Here is a 23,089-nt window from a genome sequence, read left to right as displayed (position 1 = left end):
CTGCCCTGCACATCTTTGGATTTGCTCCTGTAAGGCAGAGATTGACCCCATAAACTGGAAACTACTCGTTCACCCAAGGAAGCTGAAAGATTTCAAATTATTTTAATAACAGACGAAATATATGAATTTTGTGATGGCTGTTAAGTAAAATCGTGTCTTGGATTTTTTTCCATTTCCTCTCCATTAAATGCCAAAATACCTCTTCAAGGTCATTTCTGCGCTTCCCATAAAGGACAAATCAAGTGACGCTAGACTGTGAGGAGGTGAAGAACTATATATCTGCACGTCCATCTCCTCTCCCAAAAACCAGAAATTTGCTCCCGTTTGACAAACCTGAGTCCGAGAAAACAGACCGGTATCCACTGGTGTAAGATGCTCGAGTTGAAAAGGAAAACTTATCTGTAACTCATTATGTAATTTAAGCACTAAAATTAAATCCATACTACACAACAACTTGCATTTATGCAGCGCCCTTAACGTGCAAACGCCCCAAACAACATTTGACACCGAGTCACATTATATTTGATCGATATCACATACAGCAATATGAGAGCATATGGTCAAAAGCTAGGCCGAAGAGTTAGGATTTAAGGAAGGCATTACACAGAGTGGCGACAGAGAGAGACACACAAAGCCAGGCAGAAGCGTTCAGGGACGTGAGATCTCTTCAGGTGAAAGCAGAGGATCTCAAAGGTGTTATTTCCAAAGAAAAACGCAATTTCCATGTTAAACGCACAAAACAATTTTTTTATATTAATCAGCGATCTCATTAATTTTGTTGGAAGTGAAATTTCTCGTTGAAATCTGGCTTCTAACTGGATGCCAGTTTATTATCTTCATCTAATTGAATTATTCCATCTGTGGAATTAATATGTCGAACGAACAGTATCAATGCATTAATGTTAATATTTTATATAGTCCTTACTACTTTGGAACTGGGGTCAATTGATTGATGGAACGCCCTCAAAATATTTCCAATATTTGCTATGCTGCTTATGATAGCCGTTATCATTGCCGAAAATACCTCGACAATATTATTAGTTGAACGATGCACAGAAACTAATGAAATACATAAATCATAAGGTTTACATGTCCGCCCAACTCGGGCATATGCTGTGGGGGGGGGGGGTTGCGGCGGGAGGCTTCTAGTTGATGTCTTGATTTGATTCTTTAACTTCTTAAAAGGTCGTAGCATACAGATGAAAACATCTGCTTCTTCACCACCCACCTTTTCAACACAAAGTTTAAACAAAAATCAGAATGCTGTTGAAGAAATTCTGTTCTGCTCATTTTATATCGCATTACTCTATTATTCTGTTTCCTCTCTGATGCCCGAGTGCCAATGACTCGCTGCCTGAATCCCTTCAAGGTCAACTAATGACATGCTTTGTAATTGAGAGCTGCGAGAACATTTTCCGATTTATCTGGATCACCCCAACGTCGAATGAAATAAGCAGCAAAACAATCTATCCACGGGCCTAACAAGAAAATTACTGCATCATTTACCCATTTTTTTTTCGCCGTTTGAACTCTCATTTAAGGATTTAGACTAATTTGACTCCCTGCTTTTCCAGGCCGAAGGGTCGAATATCGTCGTAAACTACAGGATTGCAGTCCTTGTTGCTATTGGCAAGGTGCAGAACACATGATCACTGGGATATTTGTTTTAGGAAGGGGAGTGGGAAAGGGAATATGGCCTTTGGTGCACATAAGCTTCCCAATTCAGTCCTTTTTGTCCGCTGGTCTTTCACAATTGTCTGTGAAGCCTGAACTCTTCTCCCTGACCCGTCCCCACAAAGGCACCCTCGAACTGTCCATGTCTTTTATAAATGCATAGATGCTCGCTTGTTTGGAAGCTGAAGTCTCGCTTTATAAATTTTCAAATACATTATTTAATGAAAATATGTAAAAGGTTTCAGTAGCCAGTTTAAAGACTTATTGAAAATTCAATTGGTAAATCTTTTATAACAACTCGGAAGGAAGGAAGTGCAAGAGGCGACAAAGGGAAAAAGAAATGAAAAGATGTTCAGGGTAGTAGCAGGGAGTGAGATTTCCCGAATATAGTTCATCAGATATCCTATATCATTAAATATGGAATCTCCTATCAGATGTAGTGTAATGAATTCCCAGTCATGGAAGGTTTCAATCCTGCTCCTTTTAAACTAGGCAATATTTTGGTTACATTCTTTAACATGCATTAGTATGGTAAGCAACGCGTTGCTGATGTAAATAGAGACTGATTGATGGTACGAAATGTACCTTTAGTTAAGACTATCCAATCTAAAATGAGTGGTGAATTAAACTGCTTCTGACCTGAAGATATTTCTAGCTCCAGTCTAGAGCAGTGTTGATCCCAGCACACTTCTGATTCATGCAGAATCAACTTTTGAGCTAAGTAATTGGAGGCATTCTGAAGTATAACACAATGTAGGTACTGTAAATCTCGTAATTCCTTTGCATGAAAACAATGTCTGATTCTTTGTAGTTTACCGCTAGACTTGCTCCGCACAAAAATCTGACACACCAATATACAATTTCTTTAAGACAGTGCATCCCTTGGACATCAATGAATGTTAGACAATCGGATAGTAACCACTGCAAGGCTTTCCAAATGTTTTATTGCCTAAAACTACCGCCTGAATATTGTTCTTTATACTTCTAGATGCAATTATTTCTCATCTTTAAGAACTCTCTCTCAATTAACTAAGGAAAGCATGTCCCATAACTCTGCAATAATTTTTACGATTTAGTTTGCAAACGCAGTATGCAACTGCCTTTCAAAGTTACAACCCAGCTATTTTCAATAATGCAGTTATCAAACGTTGATTTGCACCGTTTTTTCTTTAACGAGCTTGATTTTCTTTTTAATTAAATTACTGCTGTTTCCTTGAAGCATTGTGAGGTTTTAAGAAGAGTCACGGGGCCAAAGGCATGCACCTGGGATAAACAGCTACAGATGAAAACCCATCTGAGTCTGAAACTGTTTTATGGGAAGTACCAAAATATATCTAAAAGTAAGAAGTACGAACGAAATTAAGCACAGTTTAAGGGCGAGATTGCAAAGGTTATGTTACAGCTCGTCTTTCATGTGCACTAACTATGCTTCAGAATTTTTATTTAATTTAGTTTGTGCAAGCTCTTCAGCATTGGAATTTTACTGTGTGAAACTGCATCAATGTTTTATATTCAGGGGACAAAATCATTGAAATCCAATTTATTAACAATCAATGCATGGAACCAGAAATCTGATGGTTCAGGCAGTAAATGTACTATTTGATATGGGACTGAACCAAGAACACCAAGAAAGTCCCAAGACCAGCTTCTGGTCTGCTCAAAGCCAACTGATATCAGCTGGAATGAGGAGGGATATTGACCACACTTTGCTAGTATGAAGAAGGTGAAGATCTCATCAGTATACTAGATCCTGATAGAGGTTTTTCTTTAAAAAAAAAGTCATGGTTTTGTTAGCAAGAGTAAAAATTATTAGCTTCTGATTTAGGAGTCAGTAGTAATTACAATCTATATTGTTTTCACTGATTTGTCCTGGGCTGCAATTTGCAGTAACACTGGCAAAAATACACCTATTGCTCATATGTAACAGCTTGGGAAGATAATGGTGGACTTTCTTTCATTAGATAGCTCATTCCTTTGCCATCAATGCATATTCTATATCAGATAATAACTAACATAGGTTTTGGAATGTTTATTGCCTAAAATACTTCCTTGATGTTTTTTTTATTTCAAAATGTGTATTATTTAAGAACTCCTTAATTAACTAGGGAATGCATTTCTGTAATTCTGCAATATCTTTTTGTGTTTTTGTGTACATATCATATGTATGCAACTGCCTTTAAATGTTACAACCCACAATTTTCAATAATGCAACTATCAAATGTCAATTTGCATGCTTTCTTTTAGCAAGAGTGAACAAGCATGTCAAGATACATGGCCTTGTACAGAGGATACTTAAAATGTGGAATGCTTTGTCATAGGAATGGCTGAGGCAGAGACTGTTGCATTTTGGGGGGAAAATTAGATCTATGTTTGAAGCAGGGGAGGATACAGAATTGAGAGGATAATGTATTGCAGTGGCATTTGTTTGTAGTGAACAACCTAAATAGACTAACAGCCTTCTCTGTTCATTGAAGATTGATTGTGTTTTACTGATGCCTGACTGGAAATATGCATGCAATAAGACATTCGTGTTTCATACTGTTAATTAAAACATGCATCTCTGCCTCAGCATGTATACAGAATAGTCACTTTGTTAGGATCCTGGAGCAGTACTGTTCTCCTTGAATCTATGCTGTAGCATATGCTTTCAATGTCATGATAAAAGATAGAATTTTTGAGGGGAAATATTAAACCTACTTTTTATGGATTTTCATTCTCTCCATGATTTAAGGTGCACCGTTTGGAGAGATAGTATGCATACCTTATACATTCTGCTTCCTGAAAAATTACATTGAGCACAATCACTTACAGAAACATTACTATAGCTGTTGTGTTATCAAAACTAATTGTTCTAAAATACTTTGATTATCAATTCTTTCTCCTTTATAGCTTTAATTAATTACATTTTTGAGGGGCAAAGGAACAGAAGTGTCATGTAAAATTATCAGAATTCGACTCCATTAGCAATGTGACCATTATTTTTTATTAATCTGAAACCTGAGTTTCAGCCCAATACTCAATTATGATACAATCTCTTTCTTATTCTTCTATACATGCATTCACACATTTATTATTTCTTCCTTAAAATATCTAAAATTTGAAAAATCTAATAAGGAACATGTCAATCCAACTCCACATAATGATAGCCCATGCTATCTATAATCTGACAATAATTCGACAACCTCTCAAGAAATGTATAGTATAAATAATTCTAGAAAAATAAAAATATATTGATTTTGAATTGGGTGGGGAAAATGCTGCAAATATTCAAAGGATAATATACACTTTTTTCAAATTGCTTATTGGCAATACTACACGACTTAACACAACATTTCTTAGCAGTCTTCCCACAGTCACCAGGATCAAAGTTAGGAATCACTTGTCCTTAATAACAGTTGTATCTTAATGTACTTTTTTATTTAAGGTCTATTTTTAAAAATATGGGTGGCGAATGAGTTATCAGTTTGAAAAAGGCTATAGACACTACTATTTATTATTTCCTTATACCTTGATGAATAAAGGATAAAACCCTCATTTTAAAACAAAATTTAAAAATCTGCTAGTGATTATTTTTATTACTGTATATACTCTTAGTATATATTGCTATACTCTTACCGTTGAGAACTAAATTTTATTCTTCATTTCTATAGTAATGTTTCCATGGAATGTGGACAGTGTAAAAATAATACATTTTCCTGATATTATCTGTTTGTTTACCTTCTATTCAGTCCTTTATAGATTTAGGGATCATGTTCTGAAGTAATGTTCTTATGAAAAATGACATTTTATTATTAATATTTGATAATCATAGAGTTTTTATTTATTAATTTTTTGCTTTTTGTGAGATAAATGGAATCACAATTACCTTAACATCTTTTTTTTTAAATGGCTGCATTGATAAATAAGTAGAAAGGAATAAATTACTAATTGTAATATTTGGAAGGTGTGCAAGTGATGTCATGACATTCTTCAGTGTTTTATAAATATTATTCTATCACAAGATTGTTTAATCTATTTATATATTTTTAAGGACATTTCATTTTTGGTATGATTTATAAAGTCCATGTGGATCATGAAATATAGCAGTTGCAAAATAAATGATTTTATATTTCCCACATATTTGATGCTTACAAGAGATGAAAACATTAGTTTACATTTGTGAGAATATATGTCCAGTATAATTTATTTGAGATATTACAATGAATCCAATGCAAAACTATCTGAATATCTCATTGCTATAATGTAAACTCATTACATTTTACATTATGAATCTTACCGAGAATAGTCATAATAATGAAATAATGGCTGATCTGTTTTATTAATCTTGGTGTTCATTTGTCATATGTGCACAATAATTTATTTTGTACTATGTGTGACATTAATGAATATTGATATCATGTGTAGATACAACACAGTGATTCAAATAAAAAGTAGATATCTACATGCAACAATTAAACGTTCATACAATAAATGATACTTAGTGATTACAACTTGTGCAAGATTACACAATCAGCATTTTAGGCAACATTGCAATCAAATTATAATTATTCATTTATTTTGAAAAAGCTTATTTATTCTGAAATCATTTGCCATTTTGATTTCTGTTCCTAATTCTACCTTCACAGTATATCAATTACTTTCTTTCTGTGCAGTGACACGTGAAATTTCATGTTTTTTTTCTATTTAGTTTCATTCCCTGGTTTTTGCTTTCATCAGATTGTTAGTCCACTTTAGCTTACTCTGCTATAACTATTCTTTGCAAGCCATACTATATCTCCAATGCTTCCTTGGACAATTAGATTGTAATTGATTATTATATATGGAATGTTTCATTTGTAGATCAGAAGAAGATAGCTAATTAAACTGCATTTTTGTTTGCCAAACATATTTTCTGTTGGTTTTGAGTCTGTTGCCTTATATACCTTTCCATTTGACTTTGATTTAGCTAAAAATAAAACCTTGTATAGTGAAAACATCTCTGAACTCAAATATCATCCGCTCACAAACTTCAATCTCTCCCTCCCCCCAAATTGCATTAGAACATATAGCAATCAGATAATAAAGAACAATAGGGTTATGTTTATATGGCACCTGTCAAAATCTCTTGCTACTTCATTGTTTCACAGCTGACAAAATTGCAGTAATACTGTATGACTATAAAGCAGCTCATTTACTTATTTTTTTTAAAAAGCTCCACAAACAATGTTAAGTTCCAGTTTAACATTTTTAATGATATTCAAAAGATATCATCGAAAATCATAATTTCTTCAAATTGGAACTTAGATTTTTAAATCCACCTGAGAAGGTATACCAAGTTAGCATCCTGTGTAAAAGGTGGCATCTCCAAAATCCCACAATGTTTCACTGGAGTGTCAGCTGGATTACTTTCTCAAATCCTGGAGTGTAGTTTAAATTGACAACATCCAACCAGCAGGGAAATGAGCTATCATTGAGACAAGGCGTCATGCTAATATCTAAATTAATTTCCAAATTTGATATTTTCTCTCATCTTAATTTTGTAGCCAGTATTAAAGCATTTTAACATTGATACTGAATCATTTCAAAAGATCTGAAAATTGCATTTTATTTGGACAGCAGTGTTTCTAATTATAGAATCTGAGTATTTTAGGCTTTATTCATATAATCGATTCTAGGTACTCACCACTTTAATGAAAACGTGCATTTGACTTTTTTTATTTGTGGAAAACCAACAATATTACGGAAAATGTGTGAAACACATAAAAATCACTCATCTCTGACGTCACCTTGAATAAATTAAACACTTGTTAGCCAATTGCAACAGAGTCAACAGCTATTTCTCATGAAAAGAGACTTTAGTTTTAGTTTCATGTTGCGAAGTGATTTCTCACAAATGGGACTTCACATTTAAGTAACGTGCCAGAACTACACTATCATCCCATGTAGATGATTTTAAGAGTTAATGTTATGGAATTTGATCACCAAGTTTTGTGTAATGAAAATAGAATTTGAAATAATTGCATTTAGTAATATTTGAAGTCAAAATTAAACATTGTTTCAATAATGTGATTAGTAACACTTGAATTAATGTCCGTGGTCATGGTTATAATACTACTCAATTTTATAGCTTTTCTTAAAAGATATAATATGGAGCCAAGGAAAAACACAGAGCATCCAAACGAGGTTTTTAAATATCTAATACTATGTCAAGTCCCCCTCAGTTTTTTCTCAATTCCGTACTGAGTAATGGTCGAAATAATGGCGGCAATACTGGGCATGTCCAATGCAACTTGTAACCATTCCCAACTTTGCAAATCCATATCATTTCAAAACAAAAGTACAAAGGTATTGACTGCAATGCCACGCTAGGTTTAAGAACAACTTCACAATCCACTATCAAGTTGTCAGCTCGTTGTTTAAGATGACAAATAAACCCTTTGTAAAATATGTCCCACATATCCTTCCTTCATTCTATGATTCTCTTCAATTGATCATACCGCCTTTACATAATTCCTCCTTTCCTCTGTTCCGTATAATCGTATAAACAATTATAAATTTAAAAGACAAGTAGACCAATAAAGTGCGTACTGCGCAGGATAAATGAAATGCATTTAAAGTTTTGATAAACTACTCCCTCCTCATTGAAAGATTTTTACCAAATGTCAGTATTTGCTTTAATTACAGTTAACTACGCCAATCACACAGATCTGTGCACACAACGTGGCTGCTCCAATTCGTCATTAGGGAAGTATTCGACCACTTCAGATTAGATAAAATGTATATAGGCAACATTTTGAATATGTTCTTTAATCTGCCCTTTAAACGGTCTACTTTCTTTGTATACCAATATCACACATGTGGCTCCAAACTGTGAGAATATAAATTATATTTTTATACGTGTGAATGTTATGAGTATATCTAGCTTCACAACGTGAGCTACTTTCCGTCTAATTCCTCTGTCCCTCCGGAAAACTAGACCAGGATCCAAGCCCAAAATTCTGTTTCAGTGTAGGACTGCCCTTGTAGGGGAAGCCAAGCAAATTTTCTTATTGGAAAAGTAACTTTTGTGTCCGCCTTTTGTATAACTTTTTTAAAAAATTGAGCCGCAATTCATGTCATCCACACAAATTGAATTATGGAGAATGTAACTCATTTTTGAAAAGAAACGACCCCATAATTGATTGATTGATGGAATATATTCAATGCTAACGTTAATCCTCGTTTAATCCAAAATTATTTTTGTTTTCATTTTCTTTTACTGCGGAATTACTTTACAGTCAGGATAAGGAATGGTTGGCTGTCAGAATAATGGTATTATTTTATTTTCAGGAATATTTGTATTTCGATATCTTATTTATAATGCATTGACTGTGTGCATGTTATGACTGAAGAAATAAAATGTTCTGTGAATTATGAAATATTTGGGGGCTATGTTTACAGTATAGTCTCTGAGGTCGAGTTGTCATGATTGCTTCATTGAATTTAGAAAGAAATCTCTGTCGCGTTATCATGGGACTTGTTTAACGGGCACCGTTCAGGTGAATTTGGGAATTTGGCCAACTCTGGGAGCTTTCCACAGATTAGCTAGCTCAGTCGATTCTGATGTTTTGTGGGTGGTGACTGAGCAGCGAAAACTAGGAGGAATCTGCTGGCTGGGGGGAGGAGTTCTATATCAGCTCCACCACCTTATCCAAGCGGCTCATTCCTGCCCTCGGCACTGTGCATAAATCCAACTCCTGCCTCCTGAAGGCAAGCTACACAACCTTCATATGTTCGGCTGAAGCAGATAGTCTGCCTTTTTTTTCAAAAAAAGGCATATTCACTGATCGAGACATATACATATGTATTTGACCTGAACATTCGGCTGTTATCGTATGGATTTAAATAAAAAAACAAGATCAATGAAATAGTAAAAGAACGGTGAACTGTTTTTAAAGGTGCCATGAATTTGGAGCGACTAGCTGAAAGCGGAAGAGCCCAAGTTCCTTGCGACATGGCTGCTTCGAGTTTCCCGTTGCTGAGGTCGGCTGAGAGCAGGGAGCGGTTAGAAAAGACGGCGAGCGACTCCTCGGAGACGGAAGCAGCAGGTAATGGGTGCACCGAGTTCCTGAGGTTTGGTACAGTGCTCCAAGAGAGAGAAAGTGAACTTGTGACCCTCTCTGATACCAAGTCTCTGGAATAAAGCCAGCCACTGAGATTTATTCCAGTTTAGTCCTTATGTCGAAGTGAAAGGAATAATAACTAGCAAACTTAAGCCTATAAGTGAAAGCTAGTCTTCCGTGAAGCTATTTTACCGAGCCTCGTTCTGCTTATTGCGAGATAAGGTCACAATGAAGAGCTGTCATCGTGGAAACGGATTGGATTCTGTTAAATATTAGACGTTGATGTTCAGCGTGGCTTATTGACAGGAGTGACAGAATGAAATAGGTTTCCGTGTTGCCCTGTTGGTTTGTCAGAGACGGTTGAATCCTGAAGGGAAAGGGAGCCGCGTTTTCTGCCCTGAACTGTTGGTGGGGGGGGGGGGCAAATTAACGTCAACCGTTTGTAAACAAGCGCCAACCGGGCAGCCTTAACGGAGTATTTTCTTCCTGGAAGCAATCCGCGTGTGAAGAAACAATTCCAAATGAAATAGTGACCGCTAAGCAGTCCCAGCTTGATAATAACACAACGTTTCCACATATTTGCAAAGAATGAGCTTTTACTGATGATGTCCGGTTGCTTGTATTTTGATCCAGTTCAATCACTCTCTCTCCGTCACATTACTTTAACAAGTTCTGTCACCTTTTAAACAAATTGTATTCAGGTTTTGATCGAGCCGTGGCCTTGGACATATGTTGCGTATCTGTGTTTGTGTTTTGTAGACAGAGAAAAATCGATGCAGAGCAAATCAGAGGATTGCAGTGCGGACGATCCGTCCAAAAAGAAAAGGCAAAGGCGGCAGAGGACTCATTTCACCAGCCAGCAACTTCAGGAGCTGGAAGCGACCTTCCAGAGGAACCGATACCCAGACATGTCAATGAGAGAAGAGATCGCAGTTTGGACGAACCTTACAGAGGCTAGGGTTAGAGTGAGTATCCTTAATCTCTTCTTCGCTCTCTGTTTGGAGAAAACACTGACAGAACGCTTTGATATTATAATAAAAATGCACTTCAAAAGAATTAAACTTCACCCTAACCATGCCAAATATTCACTCGTTGTCCAGGCTGTATTTAAAATGTGATTGATATACGGTTTGATATGTTGACCAAATATCACAGTATCTCTTGAGAATGGCCCATTATAACATTCAGTGAAATCCCGCTAATAAGATTACAAGTGCCCGGCCGGTAGCTATTTTAGTAGCGCGAGGAATTCACCTTGCTATGGACCCAGATAAAATAAAAGAGAAATCTGCGCAATTTGCTTCATGTGTAATGAAGAATGGGTTTAAAGGGTTTCCTCTCTAAGGACCTGGATTCGAATTCCAGTAAGGTCCCGAGGATTGATGAAGAATACTTAATCAGAGTAAGCTCTCTGAGATCTCAAAGCGCGTGTTTTTGAAAACTCGGGCGGTGAGTTCAAGTGGCGCTGGTACTTCATCAGAAACCGCATGAAATGATTACATCATGGATTCTGTCTTTAAATAAACTAGCACGTTTGCCCCTGAGAATACTGTTGACTGGTAACCAGACCAAGTTTTAATTTATTCCAAACATTTGCAGTGTCAGCTCTATAGATAGAAGAAAGAAAGTACTGCTTGAGATACATATTTGTATTCCTATAAACCAAACATACTGAGCTCACGGCAGGTCCAATCATTACCACAGAAACAAACTGTTTGTGTTAGTAAGCAGATAATGAGTACCTATATATTTCTGTGTGTTTTCCCGCGAAATACTGACAATAATTATATTGTCTAGTCTTTTCCAAGCAGTAAAGTTAGACACTTTTTTTCTAATTCGACTGCTATTATGAAATCTTACAGCTTGCCTTAAATTACTAATTATCCCGTTAAGTAGAATGTTACTTTTTAGTAATAATAGCAGAACACCACAGGAGATTAAAAGAGTTCTGTAACAATTCATGTAGTTTCGGCATTAACACAGTTTATAAGGACATACATGGAAAACACTATCATTCAATGGTTCAAGAGTGTGTTGGTCGTGTAGTTTTGGTCTTATCTCATTTAGATAACGAAATGTGATTGCAACTGAAGTAAATAGACTGTTACGCCATTTGGGGCTATGTTTTGTCCCATCAGGCGACCGTCAATTAAAAAAAATTGTAATTTTCTTTTGCGGATAATTAAATTTGTTCACGAAGCAAACGCAACTTACTCGGTGGTGCAACCATTTTGGAAGCAGTAACCGATGAAAAAATAATATCTATGAATCTACAGTGCCCTCCTTTCAGGGGAATAAAATAAAAACCAATCGACCAGCGGAAGATTTCAGATCAGTTCATGGACGTTTTTTTTTCAGTATGTCAGTAAATCAGTTTTAGTGAAATCCAGAACCGTTTTGTTGCTTATCCCAATGAACTCGATCTATAAACAAATCAGGACACAGGCAACTATATATATATGCCTTTCTAAAGAAATGAAAATGAAAACCAAACGGATGGTTGATTTTTATTTAAAAATGTTGAAGAGTACATTAAATGGAACACCGAATTGCACAAAAATTAACACCAATCAGTTCGCATCTGTTTACATCACGAAAGGTTTCAAACTGACGCATTTAATTTGATCATTTCTACAATTTGATATTCACAGGCCAGTACAATGCCTTGACGGGACCGTCCACACTAATACCACACGACCAATAACATGATCATGTAAGGCGATGCTGCCAATGCATTTAAAATCTCCACTCAAATAATTTGAATTTCCAAAGTTATAGATTTCTTTCTGCAATTTCGGCAATTCTAGGTGGGGGAATCAATTTGCAATTGCTCACAGTGTAAATGGATGCCGCACAATGATTTTTGGTTTTAATTCTGTCTGGCCGTTGTCTTCCTCCATAGGTTTGGTTTAAGAATCGCCGTGCAAAGTGGAGGAAGAGGGAACGCAACCAGCAGGTGGATCTGTGTAAAAATGGATTTATGCCTCAGTTTAACGGCCTGATGCAACCTTACGATGACATGTACGCCGGCTACAGCTACAACAACTGGGCGGCCAAGAGCCTGGCCCCAGGCCCACTGTCCTCCAAAAACTTCCCATTTCTCAGCTCTATGAACCCGCTGTCTTCTCAATCCATGTTCTCTGCTCCGAGCACCATCTCCTCCATGACAATGCAATCCACTATGGTGCATTCGGCTGTACCAGGAATGCCAGGCTCCAGCCTCAGTAACATTAATAATCTCAACAGCTCCTCTCTCAATTCAGCCATGTCCTCGGCCGCCTGTCCATACGCATCGCCGGCTCCTCCTTACGTTTACCGGGACAGTTGTAATCCTGGCCTTGCTGGTCTCAGACTGAAACCTAAACAGCACAGCAGTTTTGGATACAGCAGTTTGCAGAATCCGGGGTCCAGTCTTAATGCATGCCAATATGCAGTGGACAGACCCGTGTAATATGCAAAATAACTGGGCGTTTCATACAACCTCACAGAGGGAGACGTAAAAGTCCAGTAAAAATGGATTTCATGCAACATGTTAATGGCGTATGCGGGTTGCCACTCTCCTGGATATCAACCACCATTCTGTCCAATGTAAAAAAAAACATATTTAATTGCAAGAACTTGAGTGCGATATTTTTTCAAAAAAACAGGAATATTCAGTTGGGTGCTGTAGTTCGGTATCCTTCACAGGGTTTTTAAGCTTAAGTTTAACTCTTAATACTGAACAATCGAAAGTGGATTTGTGTATATATAGAAATCAATTCTATTATTGTTAAACGTTGCAATACAATGAAAAATATAAAGTTTTAAAAATGTTTAAATAAACAAAAAGGATGCATGTCTATTGCTGTACCCCAGATGAAGGAATGATCGAAATTACTTCCATTTCTAACTCCGCAGCAAGAAAAAAAGCTACCTCTACATTGCGATTATTTCGCCCAAAAATGAAAATAACTTGATTTTTTTCAGAAAAAAGCATGCTACAAATCGATTGTTTTTAACCTAGAATTGCTTTTGAATGAATTGACGTTTTTTGTTCAAAAAAGACAAGCAACGGAGAGTATAAATATTATATACGTGTTTTCAAGGCTGAATTGTCTTTACTGTGTTTTCACTTCGGGGCGCTGTCCAAAACGACGGTCAATTTTTATTTTCCTGGTGGCATCTCGGAAGCAGGGTTGTACAGTGTAGATTGCTGTAATAAAATATGAAAACATTTAAAAGAGAATTACTTGGGTTAATTGATTTCTCTCCATTCCCCACCCCCTGTACAAATAAAATATTGCAATAGCAAGTTCTAGTTTAAGCAGTTAGCTGCAGTCCATAATCATAGTCATTCACAACTTGTTGAGTAGGGCTTTGGGGGGGCGGGGGGGGGGGGGGTGGAATATCAGTAAGATACCAAGCTGTTTTTGTTTTAACCGTGTTGACCGATGGGCACAGATTGCACTTTGTACATATGTTCTATTTATAAATTTCACGGCCTCAGTTGTAATCTTGTATCACATTTTATCAGGGGGAAGCTTTCAAATATCTCGACGCCCGCAAGCTTTTGGAAAACGATACGAATTTGCAAATGTGTGAATACAGAGCCGTGACCGACTAAGAGCGAATCCAATCACAAACAAATGTAATGCTTTCAGAAATCTACTGGCCATACCTCTCGCCATCATCAAATGCCCCAGGAAAGCTAAACAGGCGAAAATAGATGAAAAGGAAAAGTAATTTTTCGGTTCAGGACATAAGTTTACTTGCTAAGAAATTGGAATTCTAGTGAGTTTAAGATAGCAAAATGATGCACTCGGATGCAATGCAGATTCCCCATGTTGAAGGTGACCATGAAATATTATCTAAATCCCATATTTCTAGCATAAGAAATGCGGATTATTCGTAAGTGGACATAGTAAATAATAACGGGCCGCTGCATGCAATTTAGTCTTAACGGATTTTTCGTTTAAATGATATGGTTCAAGTGTCGTGTCGATACAGAGAAATGATTTGTTCTGCCCCATTTATCGATGTCAAATTTTACCTCGTGCAAAGTTTAACATATGAACGGTTCAATTGTAGTAATTTATTTTAAAAATGCCCCAACCCCCAAACCTATAGACTTCCTGTTGGATTTTCTTCGTTAATCTTGAGGATAAGAAAATAATGCATTATAATTTTTCTTGAAGATAATTTTCTTCTAAATTAACGTGACCATTTAATTAGAGTCGGATGGAGGTGATCTTTTGTAAAATATATCACTCTAATTCATTCGAGAAATATTAACCTGAATATTCCTCTCAGATCTGTCCACAGACTGGGTTTGGCAAATACGAAATAACAGATTGCAAATTAAGCAAATTGTAAAATTAAACGTGGTGAATACAGCGGAGTGGTTGGGGTAAAGCAGTACTATGGTAAAGCAGTTTCAATATGATGTATGAATTTGACGCTGAGAATAACATGTATTAGACCGTTCGTAGTGTGTTGTCTGATGCAGGAGGGGTTAACCCAGGGAGGTCTGCAAAGTTTCCTCATCACATCCCAACTGCAGTTGGAAAGCTTGCCCCGTTATTTGCTGCGGCACTTTCCTGGCGCTTCCGTCAACCCATTAACAATGGCTAACAGGTAAAGTAATACCGGGATTATTACCAGTAGGTCCAAGCCTTCAACTGACCAAAACCAGAAGAAAAAGGGTGGGAGAAGGGTTGGGGGGGGGGGGGGGGGGGGAGGAACGAAGAGAGGAGTGACATAAATCCCGAGCGCCCCGCGGCCAGACACCTGATTTTTTTTTAGAGATTGAGTTTCAGCTTCCAGGATTAAAAGGAAAACGTTTAAGAAATGAAGTCCATAGGCGGGGGTGGGGGGTTGTATTGGTGGTGGGAGACTCCAAACCAGCTGTGAAGGATTACTGACGGTCGGCGCCAGATCGAATTGTTCTGTTTAAATTGTGCTGGAGCAGTGCTGGCCTTTGGAAGAGGTAAACCGAAGGATATTTTCCTCAGCTTGCAATTCGGGGTGAGTGGACCTCCTTATATTGTATCGACCCCTCCCCCTCCAAACGCCACCCGAATTAACATGGCAATTTTTAACGTTGAGAATGTTGGTAAACTGTCGCTTGTTTTTAATTTGGTAACATTTTTCCATTTTGTTTTGTGTTCTACTCCTTTGTATGGAGGTTTTACAGAAGGTGTCCATCCATTCCCCCACCCCCACCCCCCCCAGTTGTTTGCACGTCGCCACGTTTTGCAAAGCGACGGGTCTGCGTTTACACTTCCCAGTCGCTTTCATAGATTTCTTACCCGAATTTGACTTCCTTGTAAAGTCAAATCGGCGCAGAGACGCATTAAATCTCCCTTACAGAGGGGATGGAGTAGGAAATGTTTGGACGTGTTAAATGGGTTACTGCTTAACTGAGCCATTGACGGTGTCCCCGTTCAGTCGGGGTTGAAACTTATTTCAATGGAAAAGAGGTTTTGCAAATTCAGTATGCAACTTGTATTTCTGGCACTTTAATATAATCCTTCCAACTGTTCACAACGACAGGTTGACCAAAGGACAGAGCAGCTAATCTTTCAATATGCGCTGGGATCATCTTTGCGTTGACAAGATCGAGTGGTTGCTCCGAGTGTCTGTAAATTATGAATTCACAATAACATCGCAGCTTGGTTTCTTCCAGTTGCGGGCGTGATCATAAAAAGGTCAGCGATGGTACTTCCTGCGTTATCTTCTTTACACCATTCCTTTCGAAACGTGGATTTAGTTTTACTGCTCTTTACCAGTAACCTCTGTGGACAAAACACGCAAGTGAAATCTTTTTGTTCAGGCGATTGTCTCGAATGCCAGTGAGTTCTTTGAATTCGTGATTATGAGGTAGATCCCACCGATTATATATTTACGAAATTTTGCCCTGTTTTATTCTGGTGAAATGAGAGGGGTTAGGTGTTGGTTAAAAAACAGAAGCAGATGTATATTGTATTATTTCATGTCGTAAGTTGAGCAACTTGTAGTACTTTTACAATATATTTCCACGAAAATTTAAAACAAAATGACGCTGTGTTCGTCCTTGATGTTAATCACAGAAGATAAGGGCGATTTAAAACAAAACAGATGCACGTTAAAAGATATGAACAGAAGTGTGGTCAATGTATATTTCTCGTTCTCGTATGTATAACAAAGATAACAATTTGTCTGTGCATTGGGCTATGTTAGATGTGAATACTTCAGTGAACCAATTATTGGTAAACCGTAAGTGGGAAAGGCAGTGGCAGTAATTTTAGACAGTTGCAGTGGAGAGATGTGCCTTCCGTTGGGTTCCACTTTGAATTATCGGCCTGGGGCAGGATGGACCTGTCAGATGGCGATGTTTTATTAGGAAGAGGGCGCACTTTCTGCACTTTCTGGGAGAGCCCAGAACTGTGGCCAGAAGCATAAGAAAACCTCGCGTAAGTTCGAGGGGGAGGGTAAGTTAAAGAGGACAAGTGAATTTAAAACAATCTAAATCAAAGTGGCCTCTGGGGAGTATCTGCTTGTTTTCAAATTAAGGATATTTATTTCCTTCTCCTTTGCAATCCTTTAAATATGGCCAATTTCTGACTCAGCCTAAAGAAAATGCTGGAAGTAGTCTGTGTAATCAGTTGGAGTGAGTAACAAGTTTATTTGTCCAAGCAGAGATCGCCTCTGGGACATGTCCTAGACCTTTCCAAGTTTTAATTATTTCTACTATTTGTCTTCAAATCCGTTAACTCGCAGAAACGATTTTTAAAATTTGCCTTTACTTAGAGGTGTGGATGAAATCGAATTCAATTTGGTGATTGAATGTTGATAACAAACGCAGGGAGGGCGGACGCGATGTCTTGGGCTACAGTACGTTAAAATGTCAACTATGGAACCTCAGATATCCATCCAAGAAAAGTCTAAAGGTTTTTTTCAATAAATTCACAAAAACGTTGTTACCAATAACCTGTCTGAAAAGGATATTCTTATTTGATATTGGGTGCATTTGATTCCTGTTGTAATTTTATAAGGATTGGCATCGGTATACATGCATGTTTAAATATTGTATATCTTTCCACATATAAAATATTTGATTCGTTGCTTGTGTTCTCGCATTTTTTGTTTTATTTATAGCTTCTCAGATTTGCTGTGTTCGGAAATATTTGTTAAAACAAGTTCATGTTGACCCCGCCAGCAAAAGCAGCTTTGGTTACTGTTACCGATTTGATACCAAAGAGCACCCGCTTGTTAATTTAGGTATTTTAATCCGATTACTACACCGCAAAATGCCCAAAATACACAATTCTAAATGGGGTGGGGAGAGCCACACCTTGGGTTATCTTAATGTTACCTCTGTATAAAATACACTCAGTCGATATTAGTAGCAGTCTCTGTGATGTTTACATCTGCAGGAATCGTTAGTATTTATTTTTTTAAAAAAAGAAACGCTGCCAGATCTTCAAGAACATTTGACATCATCTGGTCCCCGATTTTAATCCACATCAATTTGCTACACCAACTAAATTCAGAATCACCTTTTATTTAATTTAATATTTACTGCCTTTTCTAAAAAAAGAGTCACGTTGAATAATTCATATCAAAAGGAAGTTAGCTCTGGGCTAACAAATGTGTTACAGATTTAATCCGCGCGGCTTGATCTACAAATCTCGAGAACCCTTGGTCTCCAAGCCTCCAATACACGAGCGTTAGCTTCTTTATTGTTGCAACATCAACTGACAAAGCCAATGATATCTCGCTGATTACCAATCCATCAAATATTATCGTCTCTGTTCGATATGTCTTCAATTTGAAATGGTCAACATTTCAAATATTTTCTAATGTCGGTCGCAAGCCGCCAATTTACGAGTCCCAGTAAGGAATTCTGCTAACGATATAAATTGCAGCCAACACAGAGAAATAAAGGTTTTCGTACACAGACCCTGTTAGCTACGGCCGTGGTTACAGTATTTAGCCTCATCTCCTTCAAAAAAAACCCTAGCATCACGATGTGGAAATTGTGCGTTGAACGCGGCTCAAGTGCTTCACTAGAACAACATAATCAGGCAAAAAGCCAGCAATAAGCCCAACCGAAAGGCCAGACGAGACAAACAGTGGCCACTGTTCAAACGAACGCCTCCGTTGAAACCAGGTCTGGAACTCTCTTAGGTTCGCGAAGCCAATTGCAGTTCCCGATGTCCTGCCTGTGATAGCATTTAAAATGGTGATCGCATTGTCACGATTTGAAAAGTGTTTATTACTGTGATTCCACCAGAAATGTAACTGGAGCCCAGGGGCATCTCACTGGTGAATATTCACGTTGTTATTAAATTATTTGCCTGCAAGAATTAGCAGGGAAGCACCATATGACAACGTCACAGAGGTAACTGCATAATTTATACACGAATTCTTTTTATTTACTCGAACTTTGTATTGATGTTTTTTAAAAAATACTATATTAACAACGCTGCAATAATATTTAAAAAGGCTGGAATTATAACTACTTGAAGCATAAAAAATGAAATAATTATGGCTGATAAAGATGCACAATTAACTGAGAGGCAGGAAGAAGGCTAACGCCGCAATAAAGATGAAAGCTAACGACATTGCAGTTGATTGAAGTAAATCAATTACCGGTGTATCTGGAACACACGCTGTAAACACATCAGAACACAACAGTGCTCAATTCTACTTGCACATATATTATTTCATACGCACTTTGAACATTGACAGCAACTGAGTTGAGTTTTGAATTTTAGAGCAAAATCCACCTAAGTGCAACCTGACAAAAGATACTTCTCAGAATTTCTGACCGCAATCTTCCACACACCCTTCCCTTCCCAGAACAACCGAGTTCCATTCTATTTGGTCTAACCTAATTCCGATCCAACCATGGGCCCTCAGTTTTTTGCTTTGCGTTTAGGCTTGATGCGGTGTAGTTAAAGCAACTGTGAATTCTGGAAATGACAAAGAATTCTGTGATGTTGCGCTCAATACTGGATGCATCGTTATTCTCTCACTTTGCGGACGCTTGGCCAGGAAACTGACTGGATAACTCGGGAGTCTGTTCCCAGTTTGATTCCCAAATGCGCTGCAGCCCAGCTGGTGTGAGATCATATTTTGTCGATGGCTTCACGCGCTTTGGCTTTGTTCAGAATGTGGAGTGACTTCAGTCACGTTGTTGTTTTTTTAAGATGCCCTTATGCTCTGTTGGATCTTCTGGGAGATGCTTATATTTAGTACAGATTTTTCTTTTCATTTTAGACTGAAACTGTTTTGACTCCATAACGTAACCAGCCTAAGATTCCTATCTCCAGGGAGGCAAACCGATTCGGCACTCACATGCTGGTCAGTGTACCTTAAAATGACTCTTCATATTACTTGCATACACAGAGAAACAGTGTGCTTCTGGCGTCCTTGTTATCTTTATAAACGACTTTACACATGAAATGTATCATCCCAATGGCAAGTGTAACCAGCATTACAACGGATTAATGGTTGCACGGCGCAAGAGAAATAACGGTGTGTCAGGACCGTCTGTGATGCGTTATTTATGTTAAATCTTGTAAATAAAACTCGCAGTTACAAATCTGTAGTCAACACTGCCTTGGATAAAAGAAATGATAATTTGATTCAACTGAGTATTTACAATATATAACTATGTACCTGTTTTCAAAGGTTTTGTGCTGTCCTGCCAGGATACTTGGGAGATATAACACTGCTTACACCACTCCAAAAGCGTTACCAGGGTTACTTTGTCCCCTCAGCCCCAAGGTAAACAACGTAAATGTCAGGGTGCCGAGGTTTCCTTTCGGAAAACGTGTATTGATACTTTTCTTTAGAACACCCAGCATCCACGTTATTAACTTGTGAACGACAAATGCTGAGGGATGTCAGGGCTGCCGTCTTTTGTAACGAACGAATTGATTTTCTAGATTTCCTAGGAATTCAGTAAGGGTGAGTTCACAGCTGCTGGGTTGGCGAGGGGGGAGGTGAAAGCAGATCCGATCACAAGGTTGCTTATTGTAGGGCATTAGAAATATCTGCGGGAAAGGATTGAAGAGTGAACAAGTGCTATGCACTAATATGTTAAGTAATACGTTTCAGACAGGATGAAACAGTGCGGTACCATCAATGGGCTCCTGCTAATGTGGGCACATGGCGCTCCTGTATTTATTAGGATCCACATTGTAACATCACATCTGCCTCAAGAAAACGGAAATCGCTGGAAAATCTCAGCAGGTCTGGCAGCATCCGTGGAGAGAAAACAGAGTTAACGTTTGGGGTCCAGTGACCCTTCTTCAGAACTGATGGGAGCTAGGAAAAAGTTGGGTTATATGTTGAAGACAGGGTAGAGGGCGAGGTTAAGGAGTAAACGATAGGTGGAGATAGAGCCGAAAGAGAGAAGTTGGTCAAAGGAGTGGATAAAGGTCAGCCTAGGAGAATGAATGGCTGCTAATGGGAACGATTAGTGGCTAATTCTGGGTACAGTTGTGTGTAATAGCAGACCATGTGATAACCAGGCCTGGTGTGTGGGCATTGGGGTAAGGACATGGGAGAAAGTGCCTCAAGCCCTAACATTGTTGAACTCGGTGTTGAGTTCAGAAGGCTGTGGAGTTCCCAAGCGGAAAATGATGTGCCGTTCTTCCAGCTTACACCGAGCTTCACCGGAACACAGCAGTGAGCCTCAGACAGAGATGTTGGCCAGGGAACAGGGTCGTGTGTTGAACTGACAGGCAACTGGAAGCTCAGGGTCTTTTTTTTCTCTGCGGACGGAACGTAGGTGTTCTGCGTCAAGCCGGTTGTATCTGTTATCATTTTGTTGTGTGAAATATGGCCCATATTTGGCTTTCATTCAGTAAAGCTAGCATTAGGCACAGGTACTGCACTGCAAAGTGCTTTTTTAAAACCTGGATCACATTGAATGAGTTCTGAGAGACTTTATTTTACATTTGCCTTAATTTCCCATTCTTATTTTTATGCCGTTTGCTTTAATAATTCTGACTAGCTGACAGTGATGTTATCTGTTAGGACTCTGCTACATTCACTGTCGATCATCTTTTTTAAAAGAATTGTTTACTCACTATTGGATGTCTAACGACTTCATAAACGAATTTGTACAAGGCAAAAAAAATGATCATTTGTTAACAGTCAAAAAAATTCAATAAAACCGCTAGCCGATCTGCAAGAAAAGAGAGTTGACACTTAGGTTTTGTTGCCGTGGATATGAACATTTACCTGGTACCTACACTGACTGACAGGGCCGCCAGCTCATTCACGAGTTGTGTGGTCTGCCTCGCGTCAGCTTCAAGTCTACTATGCCTTAAAGCAAGGCTTACTCAAGCATGTCAGTAACATAAAATAGAAGGTATGAAAATACATGGCACGCAATCGTTCTAATCGAAAATATTTCCCCTTGTGGGAGGAGGGGTGTGTGGGCTGGAATTAACTTCGAAATATTCATTGTATTTATCGATCATAACTAACAGACATTGGTCATATAAAATTCCAAGAGCGGTATTTGCAGTACATTGTAAGTAGATCCTCTCTCTCGGTGTTAAGACATAATTTTAGCTTTTGTTTCGTAATGAAGTCGGGTGAATCACTTACAGATCTCAGCCCAACCTAACAGTATATTAATATTATGAACGTCTTAACCACAATCTGCTGCGAGCAAATTGAGTGAATGCAGGTACTACACATGATCTTTTCCTACAACTTTCTTCACAGTTTATTTTCAACTTCTCTCTCTGATAACGCGTGCAGATCGCCATTCCATGAATGCCAACAGGTAGATGCATACAATCATAGAGTTCATAGAATCACTACAGTGGGAAAACAGGGCCTTCAGCCCAACAAGTCCATACCAACCCTCAGACCCATTCCCCCGACCTATGTTTACTCCTGACTAATGCACCTCACCTACACATCCCTGAACACTATAGTCAATTTAGCATGGGCAATTAGCCTAACCTACCCATCTTTGGGCTTTGAGAGGAAACCGGAGCACCCTGAGGGGGAGAATGTGCAAACTCCACACAGTTCTACAGTACCAGAACAATTTGCCATTCCTTGTATGTGAATCAGAACTGGGAAGATCACCCAGCTCTACAATTCAAGTGGTTCTTCTTTCCAGCCAATTGCAAAGACTTCCCAACCCAACACAAATATTGAATTAGCAGCTCCTGCTGGACATTGTGCATGACTAGGAGCCTTAGGTAAATTTGATGATCAACTATTTTACGATTGTCCTTTCAGCAAATTAAATAAAAAATCAAATGCGGGCATTACTGGCAAGGCCAACATTGATTTTCTATCCTGAACTATCCTTGAGAAGGTGGTGATGAGCTGTCTTC

At 38.2% G+C, this 23,089-nt stretch overlaps 1 protein-coding gene and 1 long non-coding RNA gene across 4 annotated transcripts in view; one reads left to right on the top strand and one right to left on the bottom strand.

Annotated features, from left to right (window-relative positions):
• The window catches only part of pitx1 (paired-like homeodomain 1), a 48,109-nt gene extending 34,069 nt beyond the window's left edge, over window positions 1-14,040 (top strand). For 2 of the 3 annotated variants that reach the window (XM_072590688.1, XM_072590686.1), the window contains 3 exons: window positions 9,591-9,740; window positions 10,515-10,720; window positions 12,658-14,039. In XM_072590688.1, the coding sequence (XP_072446789.1) occupies window positions 9,596-9,740; window positions 10,515-10,720; window positions 12,658-13,206 (900 nt within the window). In that variant the 5' untranslated portion in view covers window positions 9,591-9,595 and the 3' untranslated portion in view covers window positions 13,207-14,039. Of the gene's footprint in view, window positions 1-9,590; window positions 9,741-10,514; window positions 10,721-12,657 lie in introns of all 3 variants that reach the window. The other variant, XM_072590687.1, reaches the window with a different exon arrangement.
• Window positions 12,257-20,630, bottom strand: LOC140492036 (uncharacterized). The gene is made up of 3 exons (XR_011963475.1): window positions 20,400-20,630; window positions 13,830-13,947; window positions 12,257-13,334 (listed from the first exon to the last, which is right to left on the bottom strand). It is a non-coding gene; the product is annotated as an uncharacterized lncRNA (long non-coding RNA).
• Between the last annotated feature and the right edge of the window lie 2,459 nt (window positions 20,631-23,089).

The sequence above is a fragment of the Chiloscyllium punctatum genome, chromosome 20 (assembly GCF_047496795.1).
Source record: "Chiloscyllium punctatum isolate Juve2018m chromosome 20, sChiPun1.3, whole genome shotgun sequence".
NCBI classification, from domain to species: domain Eukaryota; kingdom Metazoa; phylum Chordata; class Chondrichthyes; order Orectolobiformes; family Hemiscylliidae; genus Chiloscyllium; species Chiloscyllium punctatum.
The sequence above is the reverse complement of the archived record's forward strand: the minus strand, read 5'-3'. Positions and strand labels throughout refer to the sequence as shown.